Source organism: Syngnathus floridae, chromosome 6 (genome assembly GCF_059516105.1).
Source record: "Syngnathus floridae isolate MCC-2025c chromosome 6, RoL_Sflo_1.0, whole genome shotgun sequence".
In the NCBI taxonomy this organism is placed as follows: Eukaryota; Metazoa; Chordata; class Actinopteri; order Syngnathiformes; family Syngnathidae; genus Syngnathus; species Syngnathus floridae.
The window spans coordinates 4,153,742-4,173,181 of NC_142418.1; the positions used below are offsets into that span (position 1 = coordinate 4,153,742).

Sequence of the window (19,440 nt, forward strand, 5' to 3'; positions counted from 1 at the left end):
ATATTTACAAATGATAAGTCGTTACAAATGTACACACAATAAAAAAAAAAAAGAAAAAAAAAAAAGAAAATTGCGCAAATATTTAACTGTCCGGGATGGACTGTTGTGAGGCTGTTAGACTATCAGTTGTATGGTGCTGGTGATTAAAAATGAACAGCGGTTTGCATTCAGTTTTGTTTCTCAGATGCTTCTGTTTCTGGACTAGTAAGAGGCCATTTCAACAACAAAAACCTTACAAGGCCGCATGTCTCAAACACTCAAGTGAAGGTAGGGGCAGAGATATATAAACTGATTCTATGGTGTGTGTTGGATTGCAGGGATTGTCCCACACTGTTAATGTTATGAATGAAATCTGATGACTTTCACTATACACATCCACCAAGTGCAAAATCTGTTTGCCTGTGCCTCCGTTAAATAACCAAAATTGCATTTTGTCACCTTCGCAGAGTTGAACGAGGTTTCACTGATACAAATTTACACTTTGTAACCAAATTTGCTACATGATCGCTGCACTGGGGGGTGCAGCAGGAATGCCCAGTAAGGTGTTTACCAAATTCACAAACACACTGAACTAAACCGGTGGCCCAGCCCAAAAATAATGATTGTCTGATTTTTACGACAGTCAGAGACTACTTTCTGTTACCAAATTGTCGGATGTGTCGGGGCCGAGGCAACACTGTGTGCTTGAATGCTCAGAAAACCGCAACATGGCCCCAGATATGGCAGACTAGACTTGCTATGGCACAAAAATGGAGTTACGCCCATTTTCACATGAGCCCATGATTACCGGGTCTACCAAAATAGGACCCTATGTGCGCAGTTTATGCAAGTCCAAGCAATAGGCAAACCACTCCAGGACACACTCAAATCTGGGAAAAATTGTAATTCTAATTAGTTACTGTATTTGTTATTAGTTACTGTTATTGTCTGTACAAGTTGTGAAACTTAAGGTTAGATTCATCTCAAATCTGGGAAAAATTGTAATTCTAATTAGTTACTGTATTTGTTATTGTCTGTACAAGTTGTGAAACTTAAGGTTAGAACCATCTAAATTGAATTAATGAATATAATGAACAAAATTAATAATATTGTAGATGATCGTTTTATATATTCAAACAAATGATTACATAGAAGATTAACTTTGATTAGGGTTAGGGTTAAATATGACAACAAAAATATTTGTGTAGCAGGCATTCGTGGTTGAAGAGTCCATCCATTCATTTTCTGTACTGCTTTGTCCCCATGGGGGTCGCGGGTGTGCTGGAGCCTATTCCAGTGGTCATCGGGCAGTCGGCAGGGGACACCCTGAACCGGTTGCCAGCCAATCGCAGGCAGGGCACACAGAGACCAACAACCATCTGCACTCATACCTAGGGGCAATTTGGAGTGCTCAATTGCCCTACTATGCATGTTTTTGGGATGTAGGAGGAAACCGGAGTGCCCGGAAAAAAGCCATGCGAGCACGGGGAGAACATGCAAACTCCACGCAGGGAGGGTCGGAGGTGGAATCGAACCCACACCCTCCTAACTGTGAGGTGGACGTGCTAACCAGTGTCCCACAAAGCCGCCCTGGTTGAAGAGTCATCAGAGTAAAATTGCAATATGGTATTTTTGTCACATGCTGTGCCATCTGTCACTTAGCTGGTAACTTTCCACCAGCCACTCACTCACAGCCCCCGCCCCATCTACTCAATCAACACCTGTCAGCTGCTCGTCAGCCTTCCTATTTAAACCCCGCTATCCCGTCACGTCCTTGCCAGTCTGTCCCGTGATGCCACTCTCAAGCTCACTGCACGCTCTCCCGTTGCAGACCTTGTTTGTTCACTGACCTGTCTTGCCTTGCCTGACGTTGGTCCTGACCCATTGCTCGTTTATGACCACGCTCTGATCGCCACCCGTCCCGACTTTCTGCCTGCCCCTGACCATGATGATTGCCAGCGCCCCGTCCTGCTGCGAGCTCTGTCTGCTGCTCTCTCCACCAGGTCGACTCCTGTCCATCGCCACCCCAGCATAACGTAGCGAGTGTCCCACGGCGCCGCCGCTGATTCCGGCCGCCAGTCACGCTCCGATTACACCATCACCTCAACCCAGCTAGAGCTCCAGCACTACACCTCCCCTTTCCCTATCCTCAATAAAGTCTGTCGCTCTGTACTTGGTTGCCCAGTCTGATACAGTTCTAAAGGTGTACACAAAAACACAGCACCATTCACCTGAAGAGTTTTGCCTAAAAATAATTCTACGATTTGAAGATCAACTGAAAAATTGTTTTCCCACCACTGCGAAGGACTGGAATCCAGTTCAGGGTGTCCCTCCCCTACTGCCCGCAGTCAGCTCAGATAGGTTGCAGCACGCCCGCGACCCTCATGAGGAGAAGCAATTAAGAAAATGGATGTATGAATGGACGTCCCCTACCAAGTTTTTCAAAACTATATCCTTTGGACATATTCATAACTGATGCTTCCGGACCAAGTTTCTCAAAACCATATCTTTCTTTGGCCATATTTAAACTGATGTTTCTTTGATTGCTGTTAAAATCATATTGAGAAAAACTTGCCAACTGGTTGTGGATTTGATGCAAAAGTGATGTACAGTACATAGATGACATTAATGACCTTAAATGGAATGTTACATACTCAAATACATTTTTTAGGCACATTCTCAAAATACCATATGCTTTAGTATTGAGAATGTCCACACAATTTTAATATGACACCTTTCAATTTATATTGCTCACACAGCTCTCTTAACCATTGGAATGTTTAGAATTATTTTGGCAATTAAGGCCCGGTACACACAATTTTTATTTTCAAATCTTACAAGATTGTTTATCTGTTAGACTTCAAACGTAAAGATAAAAAAAATCTGACACTGTGGTCATATCGTGTGTGGTATGCACTGATAATTTCTACACAGAGCACCACACGTTAAGATTCTCTTCCACCACCGTTTTAGAAAGAAGTAGAACTCTAGCTTGTTCACAAGTGATTTCTCCAAAGAACAGACAAAGACAAAGAACAGACACTCCTGGATATGCACCATTTCTACCTGCGTGTTACCAGAAAGGGCCTGAGGCGGAAGCTATTTAAAATGGCTATGTTGTCAAGAAAAAAAATGCTTTGGAAAATACTTCTTGCTGTCTGGGAAGCTCACTGCTATGCTATGCAAGTATATGGTCGGACACATTTTGTTTTATTTATTGTAGCTTCTTTCATTGGATACATTTTGTTCACGTCACAGTTCATGGACTCAGTGACTCTAGAAAATGTTTGCTTTTTCCATTCGCGGGAAGATTTTTGGTTGCAAATATTGAAAAGGTTTATTATTTAAGATTGTCGAACTGACCCAATTTGGACCCTATTATTGGGACAAATCTACTTGCAAACAGAAGAATAATCTTTTGGGACAATCTTATAACACCCAAGACACTAAGACGTACTTGGTTGGGAATGGGCAAAATTTGGACAAAAACAGCCTGATTCTCTGTGTACCCAGCCTTAGACGGCAATAATTTCCTTGCAAATTGTGTCATGTGTGAATTTGTGAGTCCAAATAGATCTGTTGTGTTGTGTTGTTGTTCCTGCTGTGCTTGCTCGTGGCAGAGGCACTGTTCTCAAGGTTGATGCTCTTCACTTGCTCTTCTTTCATGAATAGATCTACCAATAAAATCTTCTCCTTGTGGATCTGGAGGCTGATGTCTTTTGGGATGTCTGGTATTAGCCAGTCCACAAGGTCATTCATCAACATGACAACATTCTGAAAACAGAAGAGAAGATCAGATGTGTTTGTTGTCTGTCATAATCAGTCCGACTAACAATTAGTCTTTTAACACTGCAGTAGTGTCGCAAAAATGTGTTGGAAAAGTTCCAGTACCAGTGTCACGAAAGACATACAATATTTAATATACCAGCGGGTTTGCGGGTTGCCCGAAAAGTCTGGCCCTGAAGTGACAATCCCAGCCCCATCCAGCACAACTTTGTACACGTAAACTTACAGTAAATCTCCACATAAACACACGTTACCTGGAAAATAATTACAAAGGCCAACCGAATAGCTAGTACTGCCCAGAATTCCTTTGAAATCTCATATGGAGTTGTTGACCAAGGTGGTTCTCTGTAGTCCTTGTATCTATAAAAATAAACAGAACTTATTGTGTTATGATACTGGTAATATTAGATCATTAATCATTTCTCACACTTGTGGTGGTGGTATGCTGTGGAGAAAGTCTGCCTCAGAAAAACATTTCGAGCATAAGCGTTTATAAAACATATTAATGATTGATTATATTATTAACAGAAGTAAAAACTGAAAATAATGATTGTCATTTGTTTATTTTTGATTTTACAATTTAGAATACATACTAACAATAGGGTTGGTTATCTTTGTGACCCTGGCACTACGTATACACAGGTCACAATATGATATGTACCTCGATATTATTCAATTCAATTTTACACAATGCGATACCATACAATAATATACAGCATGGCCTTAATACTCCTTAGTTTATGTTGGACACATCCATATACCCAACAAAATAGAAATGTGCATTCAATATATTGCGGAAAGAAAAATCCTCAACTTTACTCATTCAGTTTGTTGGAGAGCCCTGAGTGTACAGATGACCGTATAGGTGAGTTGGCTCAATTGCTCCACTCTACTTTGCTGCCCACAAACAGTGCCACTTCCCAGCCTCCTACTACCCAGGAGCCCCTCCTCACCTCGCGAGTGACGTTATGTTACAGCGACTATTGCTCACGTGTAACGCACGCATGCAAGCACACAAAATGGAGAGCGCGATGGATTGTCGCAATTGCTGCTTGTTTTGTGGCTAATCATTTCAACCAGAGGACAGACAGACAAATAAATAAGTCCATCAAAGGAAGGTTATGGAAGTGAAAGCAAACATGCTTATGAAGTACCACAGGCTTTTTTGTTCATTTGTATGACATGGAACAATCACCATGTGTAGGTTTGGCTGTTATGAACATTACATCAAACCCAGTTACAGATGCGACCGTGGGAGTGCACACTGCCCAACTCACAGTAGAAATGATGCGCCAAACAAGCACAAAACATGCTAATAAGTGCACGGGTCTTAACTGCAGCTCTCTCGCTTTCCCTGACAGAGAAAAGATCTGGTGAACATTCACTGGTCGTGTTTAAGACACTAAAATAGATACGTGGTGAATTTCAAAGCTAAATAGGTCACAGAAACTGCAATACACACAGCAGCGCGACAAATCCAAATATAATCTATCTATCTATCTATCTATCTATCTATCTATCTATCTATCTATCTATCTATCTATCTATCTATCTATCTATCTATCTATCTATCTATCTATCTATGTCACTGTTTAGTGTACTCACATTGGTTCAGAAACGCACACAATCACCAAAGATATCTGATGATGGTGGCGTCAAAATCTAAACTGCACAATACCGCCGCACAACAGTATTGATACTAAAACATTGATATGATGTTAATATCAGTACATACCTAGGTATATTTTGAATTAACAACAGTGGTTATTCTCCAAAACTTGTTTTTCTGGCTGGCAAATTTTAAACCTCGGCTGCTGTGATACATTTAATCTCCTATTGTTTTTATCTTGCTGCAACTGTGAAGTGAAATTGAGTTCCCACCTGCATATCTCAACTGCATAGCCAAGTTGCATGGGATCCATGGGCTCTTTCCCATCCTGGAAGTTGCTGACATTAAAATATGAGAGGGTATGATTGACAAATCCATGCATGGTACCATCGGGGCTGTACATGTACTGGTACACCATCCGAGGGATGAAGTCTGAGGTGAAGGAGATGACAAATGCCTGGGAATTGTAGGTGAGTAGGTATTGTTATAGGTGGTATTCAAAGATTATATGATTAATACTGTTAATGTTTGATAAACAGTGCATTTTGCACGCATATGAAAATGGGCATTGATCATAAAAAATATACACAATGACTATCTCTGTCCTGTCTGTCGATCCATCAATGCAGCCACCCAAACCATCCATCCACCCACCCCACCCTATCCATCCATCCATCCATCCATCCATCCATCCATCCATCCATCCATCCATCCATCCATCCATCCATCCATCCATCCATCCATCCATCCATCCATCATCCACCCTATCCCTCCCTCCCTCCGTCCATCCATCGTGGTCCAGTACACAATATTAAAGCTTTTTAATTCATCCCCAATACTTTTACGCGCCATAAACCTTTCCAATTCCCTGAATAACCATTCCCACACTGTTCTGTGCATGTATTGTACCTTTACAGCGAATAAAAGAACGACCGAGTCCCCACTTTTTCTTTTTTTGTCCGTTCGGTGCTTGTTCCCTCGCACATGGCGGGATGCCTCCTCCTGCGCTTGAACTTGCAGAGTGACGTCTGCAGTGACGCACATTGCTCAGAGGCACGTCCCGCGCTATCAGCGCTCATGGCCGCTGTCCCGACTCCTGAACGGCAGTGCTTTTTTCCTACCCTACGCTTGACCTCAGTGAAGGACATTGCTCAGAGGCACGCCCCATGCATATTCACTGTCCCGACTCTTTCTGCACGGGGGTGTAATTTTCCTTCGTGTGCGGCTGTGTTATGTCTCCACTTTCGCCCTGCTGGCCGGTTGATGCGCCTTTCGATCTTTCGGGGGTGCTCGTCGCCAATACGGAACTGGCCGTGCTAATCCGCGCTGATCGCCACCACCAGTCCGGTGTTACCCGCTGATTAGGGCATGTATATACTAGATACCTTTTGTCGCCAGTGTTGTCAGTTCTCGCTGTTTCATCTGCTTTGATACATGCACGCCTGCCACCTGATTCGCGGTTGCCTGATCCGCTGTGTAGTGGTACGCCTGGCTGGTTGTCTTCCTTGACTCACGCACGCCTTCCACCTGTTCCTCTGTGTAACGAGATGCCACCACGACAAGAGCTCGCTGACCAACTCGTCAGTCGCCTCGTGCGCCCGCTGTGCTGGCATTCTAGCCTCCCTTTTCCCCTCAGTGGCATAGTGGTAGAGTGTCCACCCTGAGACTGGAAGGTTGTGGGTTCAAACCCCGGACGGGTCATACCAAAGACTATAAAAATGGGACCCATTGCCTCCCTGCTTGGCACTCAGCATCAAGGGTTGGAATTGGGGGGTTAGATCACCAAATGATTTGCGAGCACGGCACCGCTGCTGCTCACTGCTCCCCTCTCCCTCAGGGGATGGATCAAAATCACACGGGGATGGGTTAAATGCAGAGGACACATTTCACCACACCCATATGTGTGTGTGAGACGATCATTAGGGCTTTGACTTGACTTTAACTAACTTTTCGCATACCCTAAATAAACAGTCCGTATTGCACATAGTTGTCCTGCCTCGTTCGTGGCTGGCTGCTGCGCTTCCCACAATGCACGTTGTTCAGAGGCAAGCCTGACGCTATCCGTGTGTATTTAACTGCCGTTCTCCCATCACGAAGTAGCGCATTCGCGAAAAATTAAGCTCGAAGTGGCGAGGGATCACGGTATATAAAGTCCGTATATGTGCATGTTCAAGTGAGACAGGGGGCATAAACTTCAAGAAAGTTCTGATCCCATCGACAAATTCATCTGTCGTGGGCATCAAAACCGATGTACCCTGTGCATCTAGCATCACACTGGTTGTACTTCACAGATGGAAAGAACAAATTAAACAGAAAAGTCTATTGCTAGAACTTTTTTAATACAGGAATTACATTACTCAATAAAATACTATGAAAAGTCCTAATACTTGAATTCTACTTGATTATGAGTGTTGTGGTTTAAAATACAATTTTATCATATTACAATAATGGAGGCACGGTGACACACTGGTTAGCACGTCCGCCTCACAGTTCAGAGGGTGCTGGTTTAATTCCACCTCTGGGCCTCCCTGTGTGGAGTTTGCATGTTCTCCCCACGCCTGTGTGGGTTTTCCTCAAGAACTCCGGTTTCCTCCCACATCCCCAAAACATGCATGGTAGGGTAACTGAGCACTCTAAATTGCCTGTGTGAGTGCGGATGGTTGTTCGTCTCTGTGTACCCTGCGATTGGCTGGCAACTGGTTCAGGGTGTCCGATAACTGCTAGGATCGGCTCCAGCACGCCCGCGACCCCGTGGGGACAAGCGGTACAGATAATGTCTGGATGGATGTTAAAATGAAGTAAAAAAGTTTGCTTTAACTTACGTTGATAATGACAGCCACTTTGGCAACTCCTCTTAGGATATTGTACCATATACCTAAAGAGAAAATGTAAAATATATTTTAAAAACATAATACGTGGATTTCTGCAGAGTCTGCAAGTCACTGCAATATGTTTTTATGTTCTTAAGGAACATAATATGATACCATTGGTGCGGGATGGAAAAAGGATGTGAGTCTTTAGATTTGCTAATTTGTTGAACCTCATTTGGCAGCAATAACCTCAACCAAAAGTTTCCCAGAGTTCCAGATCAGCCCTGCATAGTGGTCACAGGGAATATTCCATTTCTCTTTACAAAACTGTTATTCTTAAGATGTCTTGTGTAAATTGTTCTATTGACGTAATGACAATTTACTGATCAATCGATTGATAATAGAAACACTCTGAGATCGGCATCATTTTTCTTTTAGAGTTTTGAATTATTTTTAGAAGGGTGATGAGGATGGAGCTGCCAGGAGAGGTTGAAAGATGTAGTAATGGAAGACATGTGGGCACTTGGTGTTACAGAGAAGGAAACGGATGACAAGCTGTTTAACAGGACAGACAGAGAGAGAGAGAGAGAGAGAGAAGAGAGAGAGAGAGATAATCAAACGAGAGAAGAGAGAGAGAGAGATAATCAAACGATTATTAGGTGCTGTATATAGTTGACCAACCAATGTCTTTGGCTCTTGCCGCCACTGGTCTTCGCAACTCAGTCACAAACTTCTTTGCATCAAGTCGTATTTCAATTATGTTGTTGAGCAGAGCAAACAATGGAGCCAATGGGAAGGATGCCACGAATAATGTGACAAAACCAAATTGGATTACTGGGGAAAACAGAGACAAAATATATCTTAATGAATGAATCAAACTTGATGACTATATTCCTGAGGGTTTTGTGAGCATTAACTAGAAAACACCCTGTGAAGGAAAATCATTTCCACAGCTTGTCTTTTTGACCTTATCCTTTTGAGAACGACACAGAGCTTGTCACCCCATAGATGACAATGGGCACATACTAGAGACCAAAGGGTAAATTGAGAGCTACAGGTTTTGGCTCAACTCTTTTGAAATACCGCACAGATCCATCAGCTCTTTTTTATAAATTAATATTGAAAATACAAACCCCAATGCCAGTGACATTGGGACATCCTTTTTGACCTATATATATGAATACATCAAAACGGCAACATATTTAATGCTCAAATTGGCAATTCTATTGTTTGTTTTTTTCGTTTGTTTTATGTTTGTTTCTTTGTTCGTTTTGCAAATATTTATTGATTTTGAGGTTGATGCCTCATTGCCTGCAATATGTTTTGATGTACTCACATTACTAGTAGAGTCTCAGAGACATCACTGGGCAATAATATCCTGTTCTTGCCACCTAAATGTTGTTAGTCACCTGAATGTTGTTAGTCACTTAAATGTTGTACAGAGGCTGAGATCAACCGGAGTCAAATTCCTTGTTTGGCATGCACAAACTTGGCCAATGAAGCTGATTCTAATGTTTTAAAAAAGCTGGGGATGCTTACCAAAGTGTTCCATAACTTTTCCTTTAACAAAGAAAATTAGATTTTGATATGTGATACTCACTCATTTCCATATATTCGGGTGTTAACCCTGAAAATGGCTCCAGGAAGCGGTCCATTTCATATCTCTGCAACTTCTTCTGCCTTTCTTCCTCTTGAAAAGTGCCTTGCTTTGACTGGATGTAGCGAATAAGCTTCTTCAGCTTGCTGAGGAATGTACAAATACACACTAAGATGGAGATAATTTGATGTTTTCAATGCTTTGAATTTAGAAAGGATATTGTTTCGTGTTTATCTATAAAATACCATGTTTTTTTTTCTATAAAATACATGGATTTTTATCTATAAAATACATTCATTCACACAATTTTCATCTGATCTTCCTTAAAGGCCCTCTTAAGTGAACAAAAAATGTCAAGCCACAAAGAAGAGTGCTGTGAACCAGAAGTAGGCATTTCATTCTGTCCACACGTCCCGGATGGTTGCACATTTTTAGATACAAAAGTTGAAGAGTTGAGGCATTTCAGACCATTATTCATAATTTTACTTATCTATTGATCACATCAGAGTATGTGGCCAGGGATAAACATTGCCCACTGGAATACATTTGTTTATCCAAAGTAAACTATGCACACTACAGTACATTTGCAAATGCATGCTTATTTAAACTGTTTTAAAGGATCAGGTCAGGTGATCTTGATCTGTTTATTAATAAGAACGGTGTGACTGGAGGAGGCTGCAGAGATGACCAATCAACAGTTGAACTCAAATGGTATGATCAACCAAACCCTGAACCTGGCCTACGCATGTTATTGAAGGACATCTGGATATAAGCAAACATCTGCCACCTTTAAATGTACATACTGGGAAAAAGACAATGCTCCTTCTCCCCCATCTGCACCGCTGGTGTTAGCACGAAGGGAGAGGCCAGATATCTGTAACTTTAACTCTAAAGATAAAAGACAGAATAAAATGGAATTCTGTTTTGAATTTCTTATTGGTGACTCTTTGGAGAAAAGCGCACACTCATTTGTGAGTGAGGCAAGAGTGCACTAATTTGGGCATTAGTGTGTTCATTGGGCTTTGGGTAAAAAAAGATGAAGATGCCACACCGCCATACGACAATGACAACATTAAAAATAGGACTGACTGAAGACGGACGGGAGTGGGTTTTCGTCTGTCTCTTTAATTGTCGCTATCCGGGTCAAGTGCCGACTCAACTCTTTGTCTGTTCGACAGACCATTTTGACACACTAATATGGAATCTGCCAAAAATATAGTTTTCTGTTCCCACTATGTCTCGCGTTGTGATCTGTACATTCAGACCAAATGTGAAGTTTAAAAAGAAAAAAAAGATAACCTTGACAGAAATAGATTAAACTCTTTTCAGTTACAGTCAACCAAATGTATCTAGTGCATTGGTTCTTAACCTGGGTTCGATCGAGTTAGTCGGCTTCAGGGTTTCGGCAGAGCTGGTATGTCATTGCCCCGCTTGTTTTCATGCCAAGAAAGAGCACTACTGATTAATTGTTTGCTCTGAGAATACTGATGGGGAAGTATAAAGAAGGCCAGAAGTGGTTGCCCTGTGTGTTTGTGGATTGAGAAAAAGCTTATGACAGGGAACCAAGAGAAGAGATGTGGTATTGTATGAGGAAGGCTGGACTTGTAGTATGTGAGGGTAGTCCAGGACATGTACAGGGATAGTGTGACAGAGGTGAGATGTGCAATAGGAAGGTCAGATCAATTCAAGGTGGAGGTGGGATTATACCAAGGATCAGATCTGAGTCTTTTCTTGTTCAAAGTCAAAGTCAAAGTCAGCTTTATTGTCAATTTCTCCACATGCCAAAGACACACAAAGAAACCGAAATTTCGTTCCCCCCTATCCCACGGTGACAAGACATGGCCCACAATAGACAATCAAGTAAACAAGTAAGCAACAGCGTGCTGAATAAATAATGAATAAATAACATAACAAATAAATAAATAATAGAAGCAAAAAGGAGCAAGTGAGCGTACAGCAGACATTCCAGAAAATAGCGCAACAGTGCCGCATGCTACGCAGAAGGGGGTAGCGAGTTCAGGGTCCTAACAGCCTGGAGAAAGAAGCTGTTGCGAGTCTGGTGGTGCTCCTGTACCTCTTCCCAGAGGGCAGAAGGTCAAACAAAGAGTGAGCCGGGTGACTCACATCACATGCAATCGAGGTTGCCTTGCGGGCGAGATGGGAGGTGTAAATGTCCTTCAGGGAGGGGAGCGAAGCACCAATAATCTTACCAGCCGTATTCACTATGCGCTACAGGGCCTTCAAGTTCTGTTCAGTGCAGTTACCACCCCAGACAGCGATGCAACTGGTGAGGACGCTCTCAATGGTGCCACGGTAGAATGTAGACAGGACTGCCTGAGGAGCACATGCACGCCTGAGCATCCGCAGGAAGTACAGGCGGCGCTGAGCTTTCTTTGCCAGTGACGCGGTGTTTGCGGACCAGGAGAGGTCCTCACTGATGTGCACCCCCAGGAACTTGGTGCAGCTCACCCTCTCCACCACAGCACCGTCGATGATCAGCGGCAGGTGTTTTGTGTGACCCTTCCGGAAGTCAACAACGTTTTCGTTGGTCTTGTTTACGTTCAGCAGGAGGTTGTTGTCCCTGCACCACGTGGTCAGAAGAACTTCCGACCTGTACCGAGTCTCGTCGCCCTTCGTGATGAGACCCACCAGAGTCGTGTCGTCAGCAAACTTCACTATGCGGTTGTCGCTGTAGGTCGCAGTGCAGTCATGCGTCAGCAGGGTGAAGAGCAATGGACTGATCACGCAGCCCTGGGGGGCCCCCGTGCTCAGCGTGATGCTGGCGGAGATTTTGTCGCCAACACGCACCACCTGAGGCCTCTGACAGAGGAAGTCCAGTAGCCAGTTGCAGAGGGAGGGACTGAGGCCCAGCTCGTCGAGTTTGCAGATGAGTCGCTGCGACACAATGGTGTTGAAGGCAGATCTGAAGTCCACAAACAGCAACCTCACATATGAGTCCTTTCTCTCCAGGTGGGTGAGGGCCGAGTGGAGGGCAGAGCAGATGGCATCCTCAGAGGACCGTTTGGCACGGTACGCAAACTGGAAAGGGTCAATGGTGGGGGGAGAACGGATTTGATGTGCTCCATGACAAGCCGCTCAAAGCACTTCATGATGATGGGCGTCAGTGCCACGTGGCGGTAGTCATTGAACCAGGACGGTGCAGGTTTCTTCGGCACAGGAACGATGGTGGCAGCCTTGAAACACGAGGGGACAATGGCCTGCTGCAGGGAAACGTTAAAGATGTCCTTGAAGACACCCGTCAGCTCCCCAGCGCAGTCCTTCAGCGCTCGACCCGGGAAGTTGTCAGGGCCCGCCGCCTTACGGGTGTCAATAGCGGCAAGCGCCCTCCTCACTCCGTCGGCAGAGAAGCGCAGGGGCTGCTCGTGCGGGGCAAGTGGTCTTCTGCGGGCAAGTGCTGTTCTGGGCGTCGAAGCGAGCAAAGAAGCGGTTTAGATCGTTCAGCAGACGGACGTCGCCCTCACAGCTCCTCGGCGCGGGCTTGTAGTCCGTGATGGTCTGAATGCCCTGCCAAAGGCTACGTGCGTCCTTCCTGTCCTTGAAGTGGGTGGAGACCTTGCACGAGAACGCCTTTTTTGCTTCTTTGATGCCCCGGGACAGGTCGGCCCTCGATGTCCTCAAGCCAGCCTCATCCCCCGCTCTGAAAGCCTTGTCCCTGGCCCTCAGCAGCCTGAGGACAGCCCCTGTCAGCCACGGCTTCCAGTTCGCGCGAGTGACGACGGATTTTGAGCAAGTCACATCATCGATGCACTTCGTGATGTAAGAGGAAACAGAGTCAGTATACTCCCCTATGTCCGTCCGATCGTTGTAGGTGGCCGCCTGCTTAACCAAGTCCCAGTCAGTGGTGTCGAAGCAGTCACGAAGTGCATCGGAGGCACCCTCAGGCCACACCCGAACCCGCCTCCGAACCGGCCTGGATGCCTTTATCAATTGTTTGTATGCGGGCAAAAGCAAAACGGTGAGATGGTCAGAAAGCCCAAGATGGGGGAGGGGGGTGGCTTTCAAAGCTCCCTTATGCGCAGAGTAGACTAGGTCCAAGAAGCTGTCTCCACGTGTCGGAAAAGTAACATGCTGGTGAAGCCTCGGGAAAACAGACTTCAGGTTGGCATGATTAAAGTCCCCAGCGAAGATGGTGAAACCGTCAGGGTGCGCTGTCTGCTGTACACTGACAGCTTGGTACAGTTCACCAAGCGCCGCGATCCTGTCACCTTCGATGTTGGAAGGCGGGATGTATACCGCGACTAGCAGAATCGCGGTAAATTCTCTCGGCAGGTAAAAAGGACGGCACTTGATGATCACAAACTCCGCCAGTGGCGAGCAGTGCTTACATACCACCACACAGTCCCGGCACCATTCTTCTCGGATGTAGACGCATATTCCACCTCCTCACGACTTTCCCCCTCGTACAATGGCACGGTCCGCCCGATAGCACGCTAGCCGCTCCAGATGCACGGCAGAGTCCGGAATGTTGTCAGTCAACCAGGTCTCCGTGAACACGAGCACACAGCAGTTCCGCACCGTCCGGTTCGTAGACCTCAGCAGGCGAACGTAATCCATTTTGTTGTCCAGCGATCGAACATTCGCCAGAAGAATGGAAGGCACCGCCGGGTGAGCTGGGTTGGCCGCCAGCCTGGCCCGGACACCTCCGCGCTTGCCCCTCTTCTGCCTCCTCGCACACCGTTTCTGACGGCTCCCAACCGGGGGAGGAATAGCGGGCGAGGTAGGCGACGTTTCAGGACGTAGCAGTCCGAGCGCCTTTAAAGTCGCCGCTTCAAAGTCCAGAACGCCACAAAACCCACTTCTGCCGATGTCGAGCAGAACCTGCCTGCTGTACTTGTAGCACAGTGGTGATGGACAGGTTGCTCAGACAGAAGTCTCCATGGACTATGATGTTTGCTGATGACATTGTGATCTGAAGTGAGAGTAGAGAGGAGGTTGACTCTAGCCTGAGGAGGTGGAGATATGCTCTGGAGAGCAGGGGAATAAAAGTCAGAAGGAGCAAGACTGAATACATGTATGTGTGACTGAGAGGGAGCCTGGTGGAAAAGTGTGGTTACAAAGAGCAGAAATGGTGAAAGTAGGTGACTTAAATACTTGGGATCAACTATCCAAAGTTGGAGAGTGGAGGGAGAGGTGGAGAGTTCGGCAGAGAGGTTAAGAAGAGAGTGCAGGCAGGGTGGAGTGGGTGGAGAAAGGTGGCAGAAGTGATCTGTGACTTAAGAATATCTGCAAGAGTGAAGGTAGTAGTGCGACCAGCTATGTTGTATGGCTTAGAGATGCTGGCACTAACAAAAATAATGGAGGCAGAGCTGGAAGTGGCAGAGATGAACATTTTTCAATTCTCTTTGAGAGTGACGAGGACAGACAGGATTCGGAAGGAAAGCAGAGGGACAGCTCAGGTGGGACGGTTTGGGGACAAATGTCAGAGAGTCGATATTGAGATGTATTTATTGAACATGTGCTGAGGGGCGACCTGAGGTATACATATAGGGAAAAGGATGCTGAGGATGGAGCCAGCAGGCAGGAGAAGAAGAGCGAGGCCAAAGAGAAAGTTTATGGATGTGGTGCGCAAGGACATGCAGGTGGTTGGTGTGACAGAGTCAAATGGAAACTGCTGTGGCGACTTCTAACGGGAACAGCCGAAAGAAGAAGAAATAAAGTTGTGCTGTACTGTAATTGTATTGTATTGTATTGTATTGTATTGTATTGTATTGTATTGTATTGTATTGTATTGTATTGTATTGTCTCCGCCTACTGATCGATGACAGCTGGGATAGGCTCAGCATGCCCGCGACCCCCATGGGAACAAAGCGGTCCAGAAAATGGGTGGATGGATGGATGTGTTGTATTGTATTGTATCGTAAGCAATTTTAAACTTAACATTTTGGTGCTTTAAGGTTGCAAATAAAAATAACTTAATGTGAGGCTTTGTTAAGCTCTTTGGCAACCACCGTATGGTTTCAATCAGGGGTCACCAAGTCCTTGAGGGCCCCTATCCAGCCTGTTTTAGATGCATCTCCACTGCAACACACCTGATTCAAATCATCAGGATTGTTATCAGTCTTTTATAGAACTTGCTGAGGAGCTGATTATTTGAATCAGGTGTTGACCAGAGTTGGTGACCCCTGGTGTGCTTTTTTTAAATTTATTTTTTTACACAAAGGCACAGTGGAAGGAAGGATGAAACCAGTGATGAAACCTTTTCAATGACGCAGATGGACAGGGACGGAATGGTGCCCAGGTCGCGGGCGAAGGACAGAGGAGGAATCAAGATTCATGTAGCTTTTGTCAAATCCTGCACTTATCAAACGTAAGCGACCGGCTCTCCGTTTAAAGGGTTAAACTCACCTTTGGCTCTAACGCAGCTCTCATGGGGAGACGAGAGTTAAATAAGCCGGAGTTCGGAAAATATTCGTCCGAGTTCTGACCGCCTCTAAGAAATTAATTCCGAAGGAATCAATTAAATCTTTTCAGGACGCCAATTCCTTTAAAGTCAATTGAAGCTCGTGTAGAGTAATCTGTTGAGACACAGCGTCAGAATGACCACACCCTTTTTCTTCTGGCGGCTATCTTCCTTTGATTTGTTGCGCTTGTTAAATCTCGGATAGTTTAAGATGTCTTTTGTTAAGACCACAGGGATTCGTTTATTTACACTAGGGTGCTCCCGCACTAGCTGAGTCTTAAGTTAACTATTTCAAACCAGATCTGACACTTCCTGATGTCAAGGATAAAAGTTGTTTTCACTTCAAAAAGTATGACTATGATCGAGAAACAAAAGAGATTTAAAGTTTTAATTACTGCATATAAAACCATGCTCAACATAGTTAATACGAAACAATCGATAACCGAACTAAGGATTAAGAAGAAATTTAATGAATAAGTTAGACAATTAATTACCGTATTTCTTTATTTTTAATTATTATTGATTATATATCAAAAAAAAGAAGTGAAACTGCGATAAACGAACCGCGATGTAGCAAGGGATTACTGTAATTTGAATTTCAAGTGACGTCAGCAGGCGCGGCGGTTGTTTACATAAAGGACAAAGATTCGATCACGGGATGACGAAGATGACGAAGGGCCCCACGTACTACCGGCATCATTAGCGGCTGTGTTTGTAAGTGACACGGAGGACGAAGAGTTTGAAGGATTTAAGGATTTGGAGTGACACAGAAGGGTTGAAAAACGATTATGGCTTTTACGCACGCCTGGTCCTACTCTACGGAGCTCTCTTTCACCTCCGTGGATGGAAGTCGGGGGCCGGCGCTCGGCCGGGTGGCTGCCCGGGGACGGTGGATGGGGCTCGGACATGGCTTTTACGCATGCCCTGTCCTACTCTACGGAGCTCTCTTTCACCTCCGTGGATGGAAGTTGGGGGCCGGTGCTCAGTCGGGTGGCTGTCCGGGGATGGTGGATGGGGCTTGGACATGGCTTTTACGCACGCCCGGTCCTACAATATAGTTATGTACTAGATCTGTGGAATAACGACGAGGCTGTCGTCAGGGCGCACTCGCGGCGTTGTTGACAAAGGACGAGGAATTTGATCGATGGATTTAATGATTTGGAGTGACACAGATGGTTTGATAATATTATTGCTTATATAATAGTTAAATAATTTATATATTGTTATATGGGCCCGTGGAATATTTTGAAGTGCAAGCACCGTCAGCGGCGCGCACCCATTGTTGACATAAAGGACGATTGATGGATTTAATGAATTGGAGTGACAGATGGTTTTATAAAAGTGTTATTTATGTAATAGTTATTTGAATAACTCAGAATGTTACGTCAGGCCCATTCTCAGCTCTTTGTTTCTGTTTACGTCATGTTAGCATACCTATCGTTTAGCCTGTTGTTACTCGTTCATGTCTGTTCTTGGTGTTGGATTTTGTCGAATAAATTTCCCACAAAATGCGACTCATACTCCGGAGCGACTTATATATGGGTTTTATTTCACGCCATTGTGCATTTTATGGCTAATGCGACCTATATTCTGGAGCGACCTTTAGTCCGAAAAATACGGTACAAGTCTCGATTCTTGTTGTCGATTGAACAAACAACAATAATTCCACTCACCAATCGCAATAGAGCAAAAATTATTCAGTCTCGAAGTTCTCTCGATTGAAAACTCAAAATCAGATTGTTTCTCCTTGTTCCAAAAATCCGAATTCTGTTTAAAAGGACAGGCTGGCCTAAAGGAGGGAGAGGATGACGCCTTAAAAATGGCTCCTTTCTGCTGCACCGAGGTCCACATCTCCTAGCCGGTCTTTACGCTTAAAATTTGACAAAGTCCAATTCCAAGACTCTAGAAATTCATTTTAGTAGATTTTGGTCTAATCTCAAAAAGCCCTGACGGGGAGCGCAAGCGAACCAGCGAGCGAGCAGCCCTTTTCTTTGTCAGGACGACCTCTTTATAGGCCTCCGTATGTGGGTCCTACGCCAGCTTGGTCACGTACCAGTTTTTCCATTACGTCATATACCTGTGTTTCCCAGGACTGATTCTAGAATAGACTGCAGCTGCAGCTCCAACCTCAACCGTATGAGCTAACCTCTGGGTCAGGTTCATGAGTCATCCGCAGTACTCCACCAAGTAGCTCCTTCCTTTGCTCACATTTATACATTCATGTGTAAATGGAACATCAACGTTGAATACATGTTGGATATTGATTAAACAAGCTTTGTCACCATCTTCTGGTGAAATTTGGAATTTCATCTGAGCCAATTTGTCTGGGCCAAATCCAATACACATTCACGCACCATCTTGTACCATCCTAACCACCATGTAATTTGACACGTTTCAAGATTTTTGCTGTGGTTGAGATCTGTGTTAGGTAAGCACATTTTTATTGCATGATCGCTTGGCAGTGACTGCTTACTTTCATCACAATCATATTCTTGTGATTTACAGTTCGTTGAAGCATTCCTCCCTGAATAAATATATCCAGGAGAAATTTCAGTACATATTTTTTTTTAAATGGAAATATATTTTATATTACAATTAGTATCTGATGAAAACTTACGGTATTCCAATCTCAAAAAGGTTGTTCTGAATTAGTTGCTTCCCCAACATGGTGATACTCAGCTGAATGCACAACTCCATCAGACAGCCTCCATGAGTACACTATGAATTCAGAATAAAGTTGTGAAATAGTTTCAATTCTTAAAAAACAAAAACTGTCACACAACAATCATGGCACCCACTGAAAAAAAAACGATTTTACTGCTAATAATGATTATTTTAAGAATCAATTATTTGATGAATCAGATGAAAAACGCTTCCATTCCAATTTTCATCTTTTTACTAAAAAAATGTGTTTAAATTCGTAGTTCAGAAAACATAAATTACTGGTTTGGTATAGAATATTTCAAAGAATAGGCAAAAAAAAATTCCTTGTTTTCCAAAGAACTCACAGAAAGTTTTATTTTGATTAAATGCAAAGATAATCAGTCTGCTATCATGGATTCTTTACTGTTCAGAGGCTGGAATTCAGAGCATCTGAGGAACTTCTAAATTAAAAATGGTAACTACACCATTGATTACAAAAAATATCAATTAATTTGACAATTGATGAGATGTTGATTAGTTAATTGAATAATCGTTGCACCTCTATCTGTATTTAATTTGAAACAGTATACATCTC

General features: G+C 44.1%; 1 protein-coding gene across 6 annotated transcripts in view; it reads right to left on the bottom strand.

Annotated features, from left to right (window-relative positions):
- Window positions 1-2,638: 2,638 nt before the first annotated feature.
- Window positions 2,639-19,440, bottom strand: part of ano1b (anoctamin 1, calcium activated chloride channel b) — an 89,511-nt gene continuing 72,709 nt past the window's right edge. For 5 of the 6 annotated variants that reach the window (XM_088379323.1, XM_088379324.1, XM_088379322.1 and 2 more), the window contains 7 exons: window positions 18,820-18,920; window positions 9,785-9,927; window positions 8,866-9,018; window positions 8,197-8,249; window positions 5,647-5,831; window positions 4,020-4,125; window positions 2,639-3,753 (listed from right to left, as the gene is read on the bottom strand). In XM_088379323.1, coding sequence (XP_088235449.1) covers window positions 3,526-3,753; window positions 4,020-4,125; window positions 5,647-5,831; window positions 8,197-8,249; window positions 8,866-9,018; window positions 9,785-9,927; window positions 18,820-18,920 — 969 coding nt within the window. In that variant the 3' untranslated portion in view covers window positions 2,639-3,525. The remainder of the gene's footprint in view (window positions 3,754-4,019; window positions 4,126-5,646; window positions 5,832-8,196; window positions 8,250-8,865; window positions 9,019-9,784; window positions 9,928-18,819; window positions 18,921-19,440) is intronic. The other variant, XM_088379327.1, reaches the window with a different exon arrangement.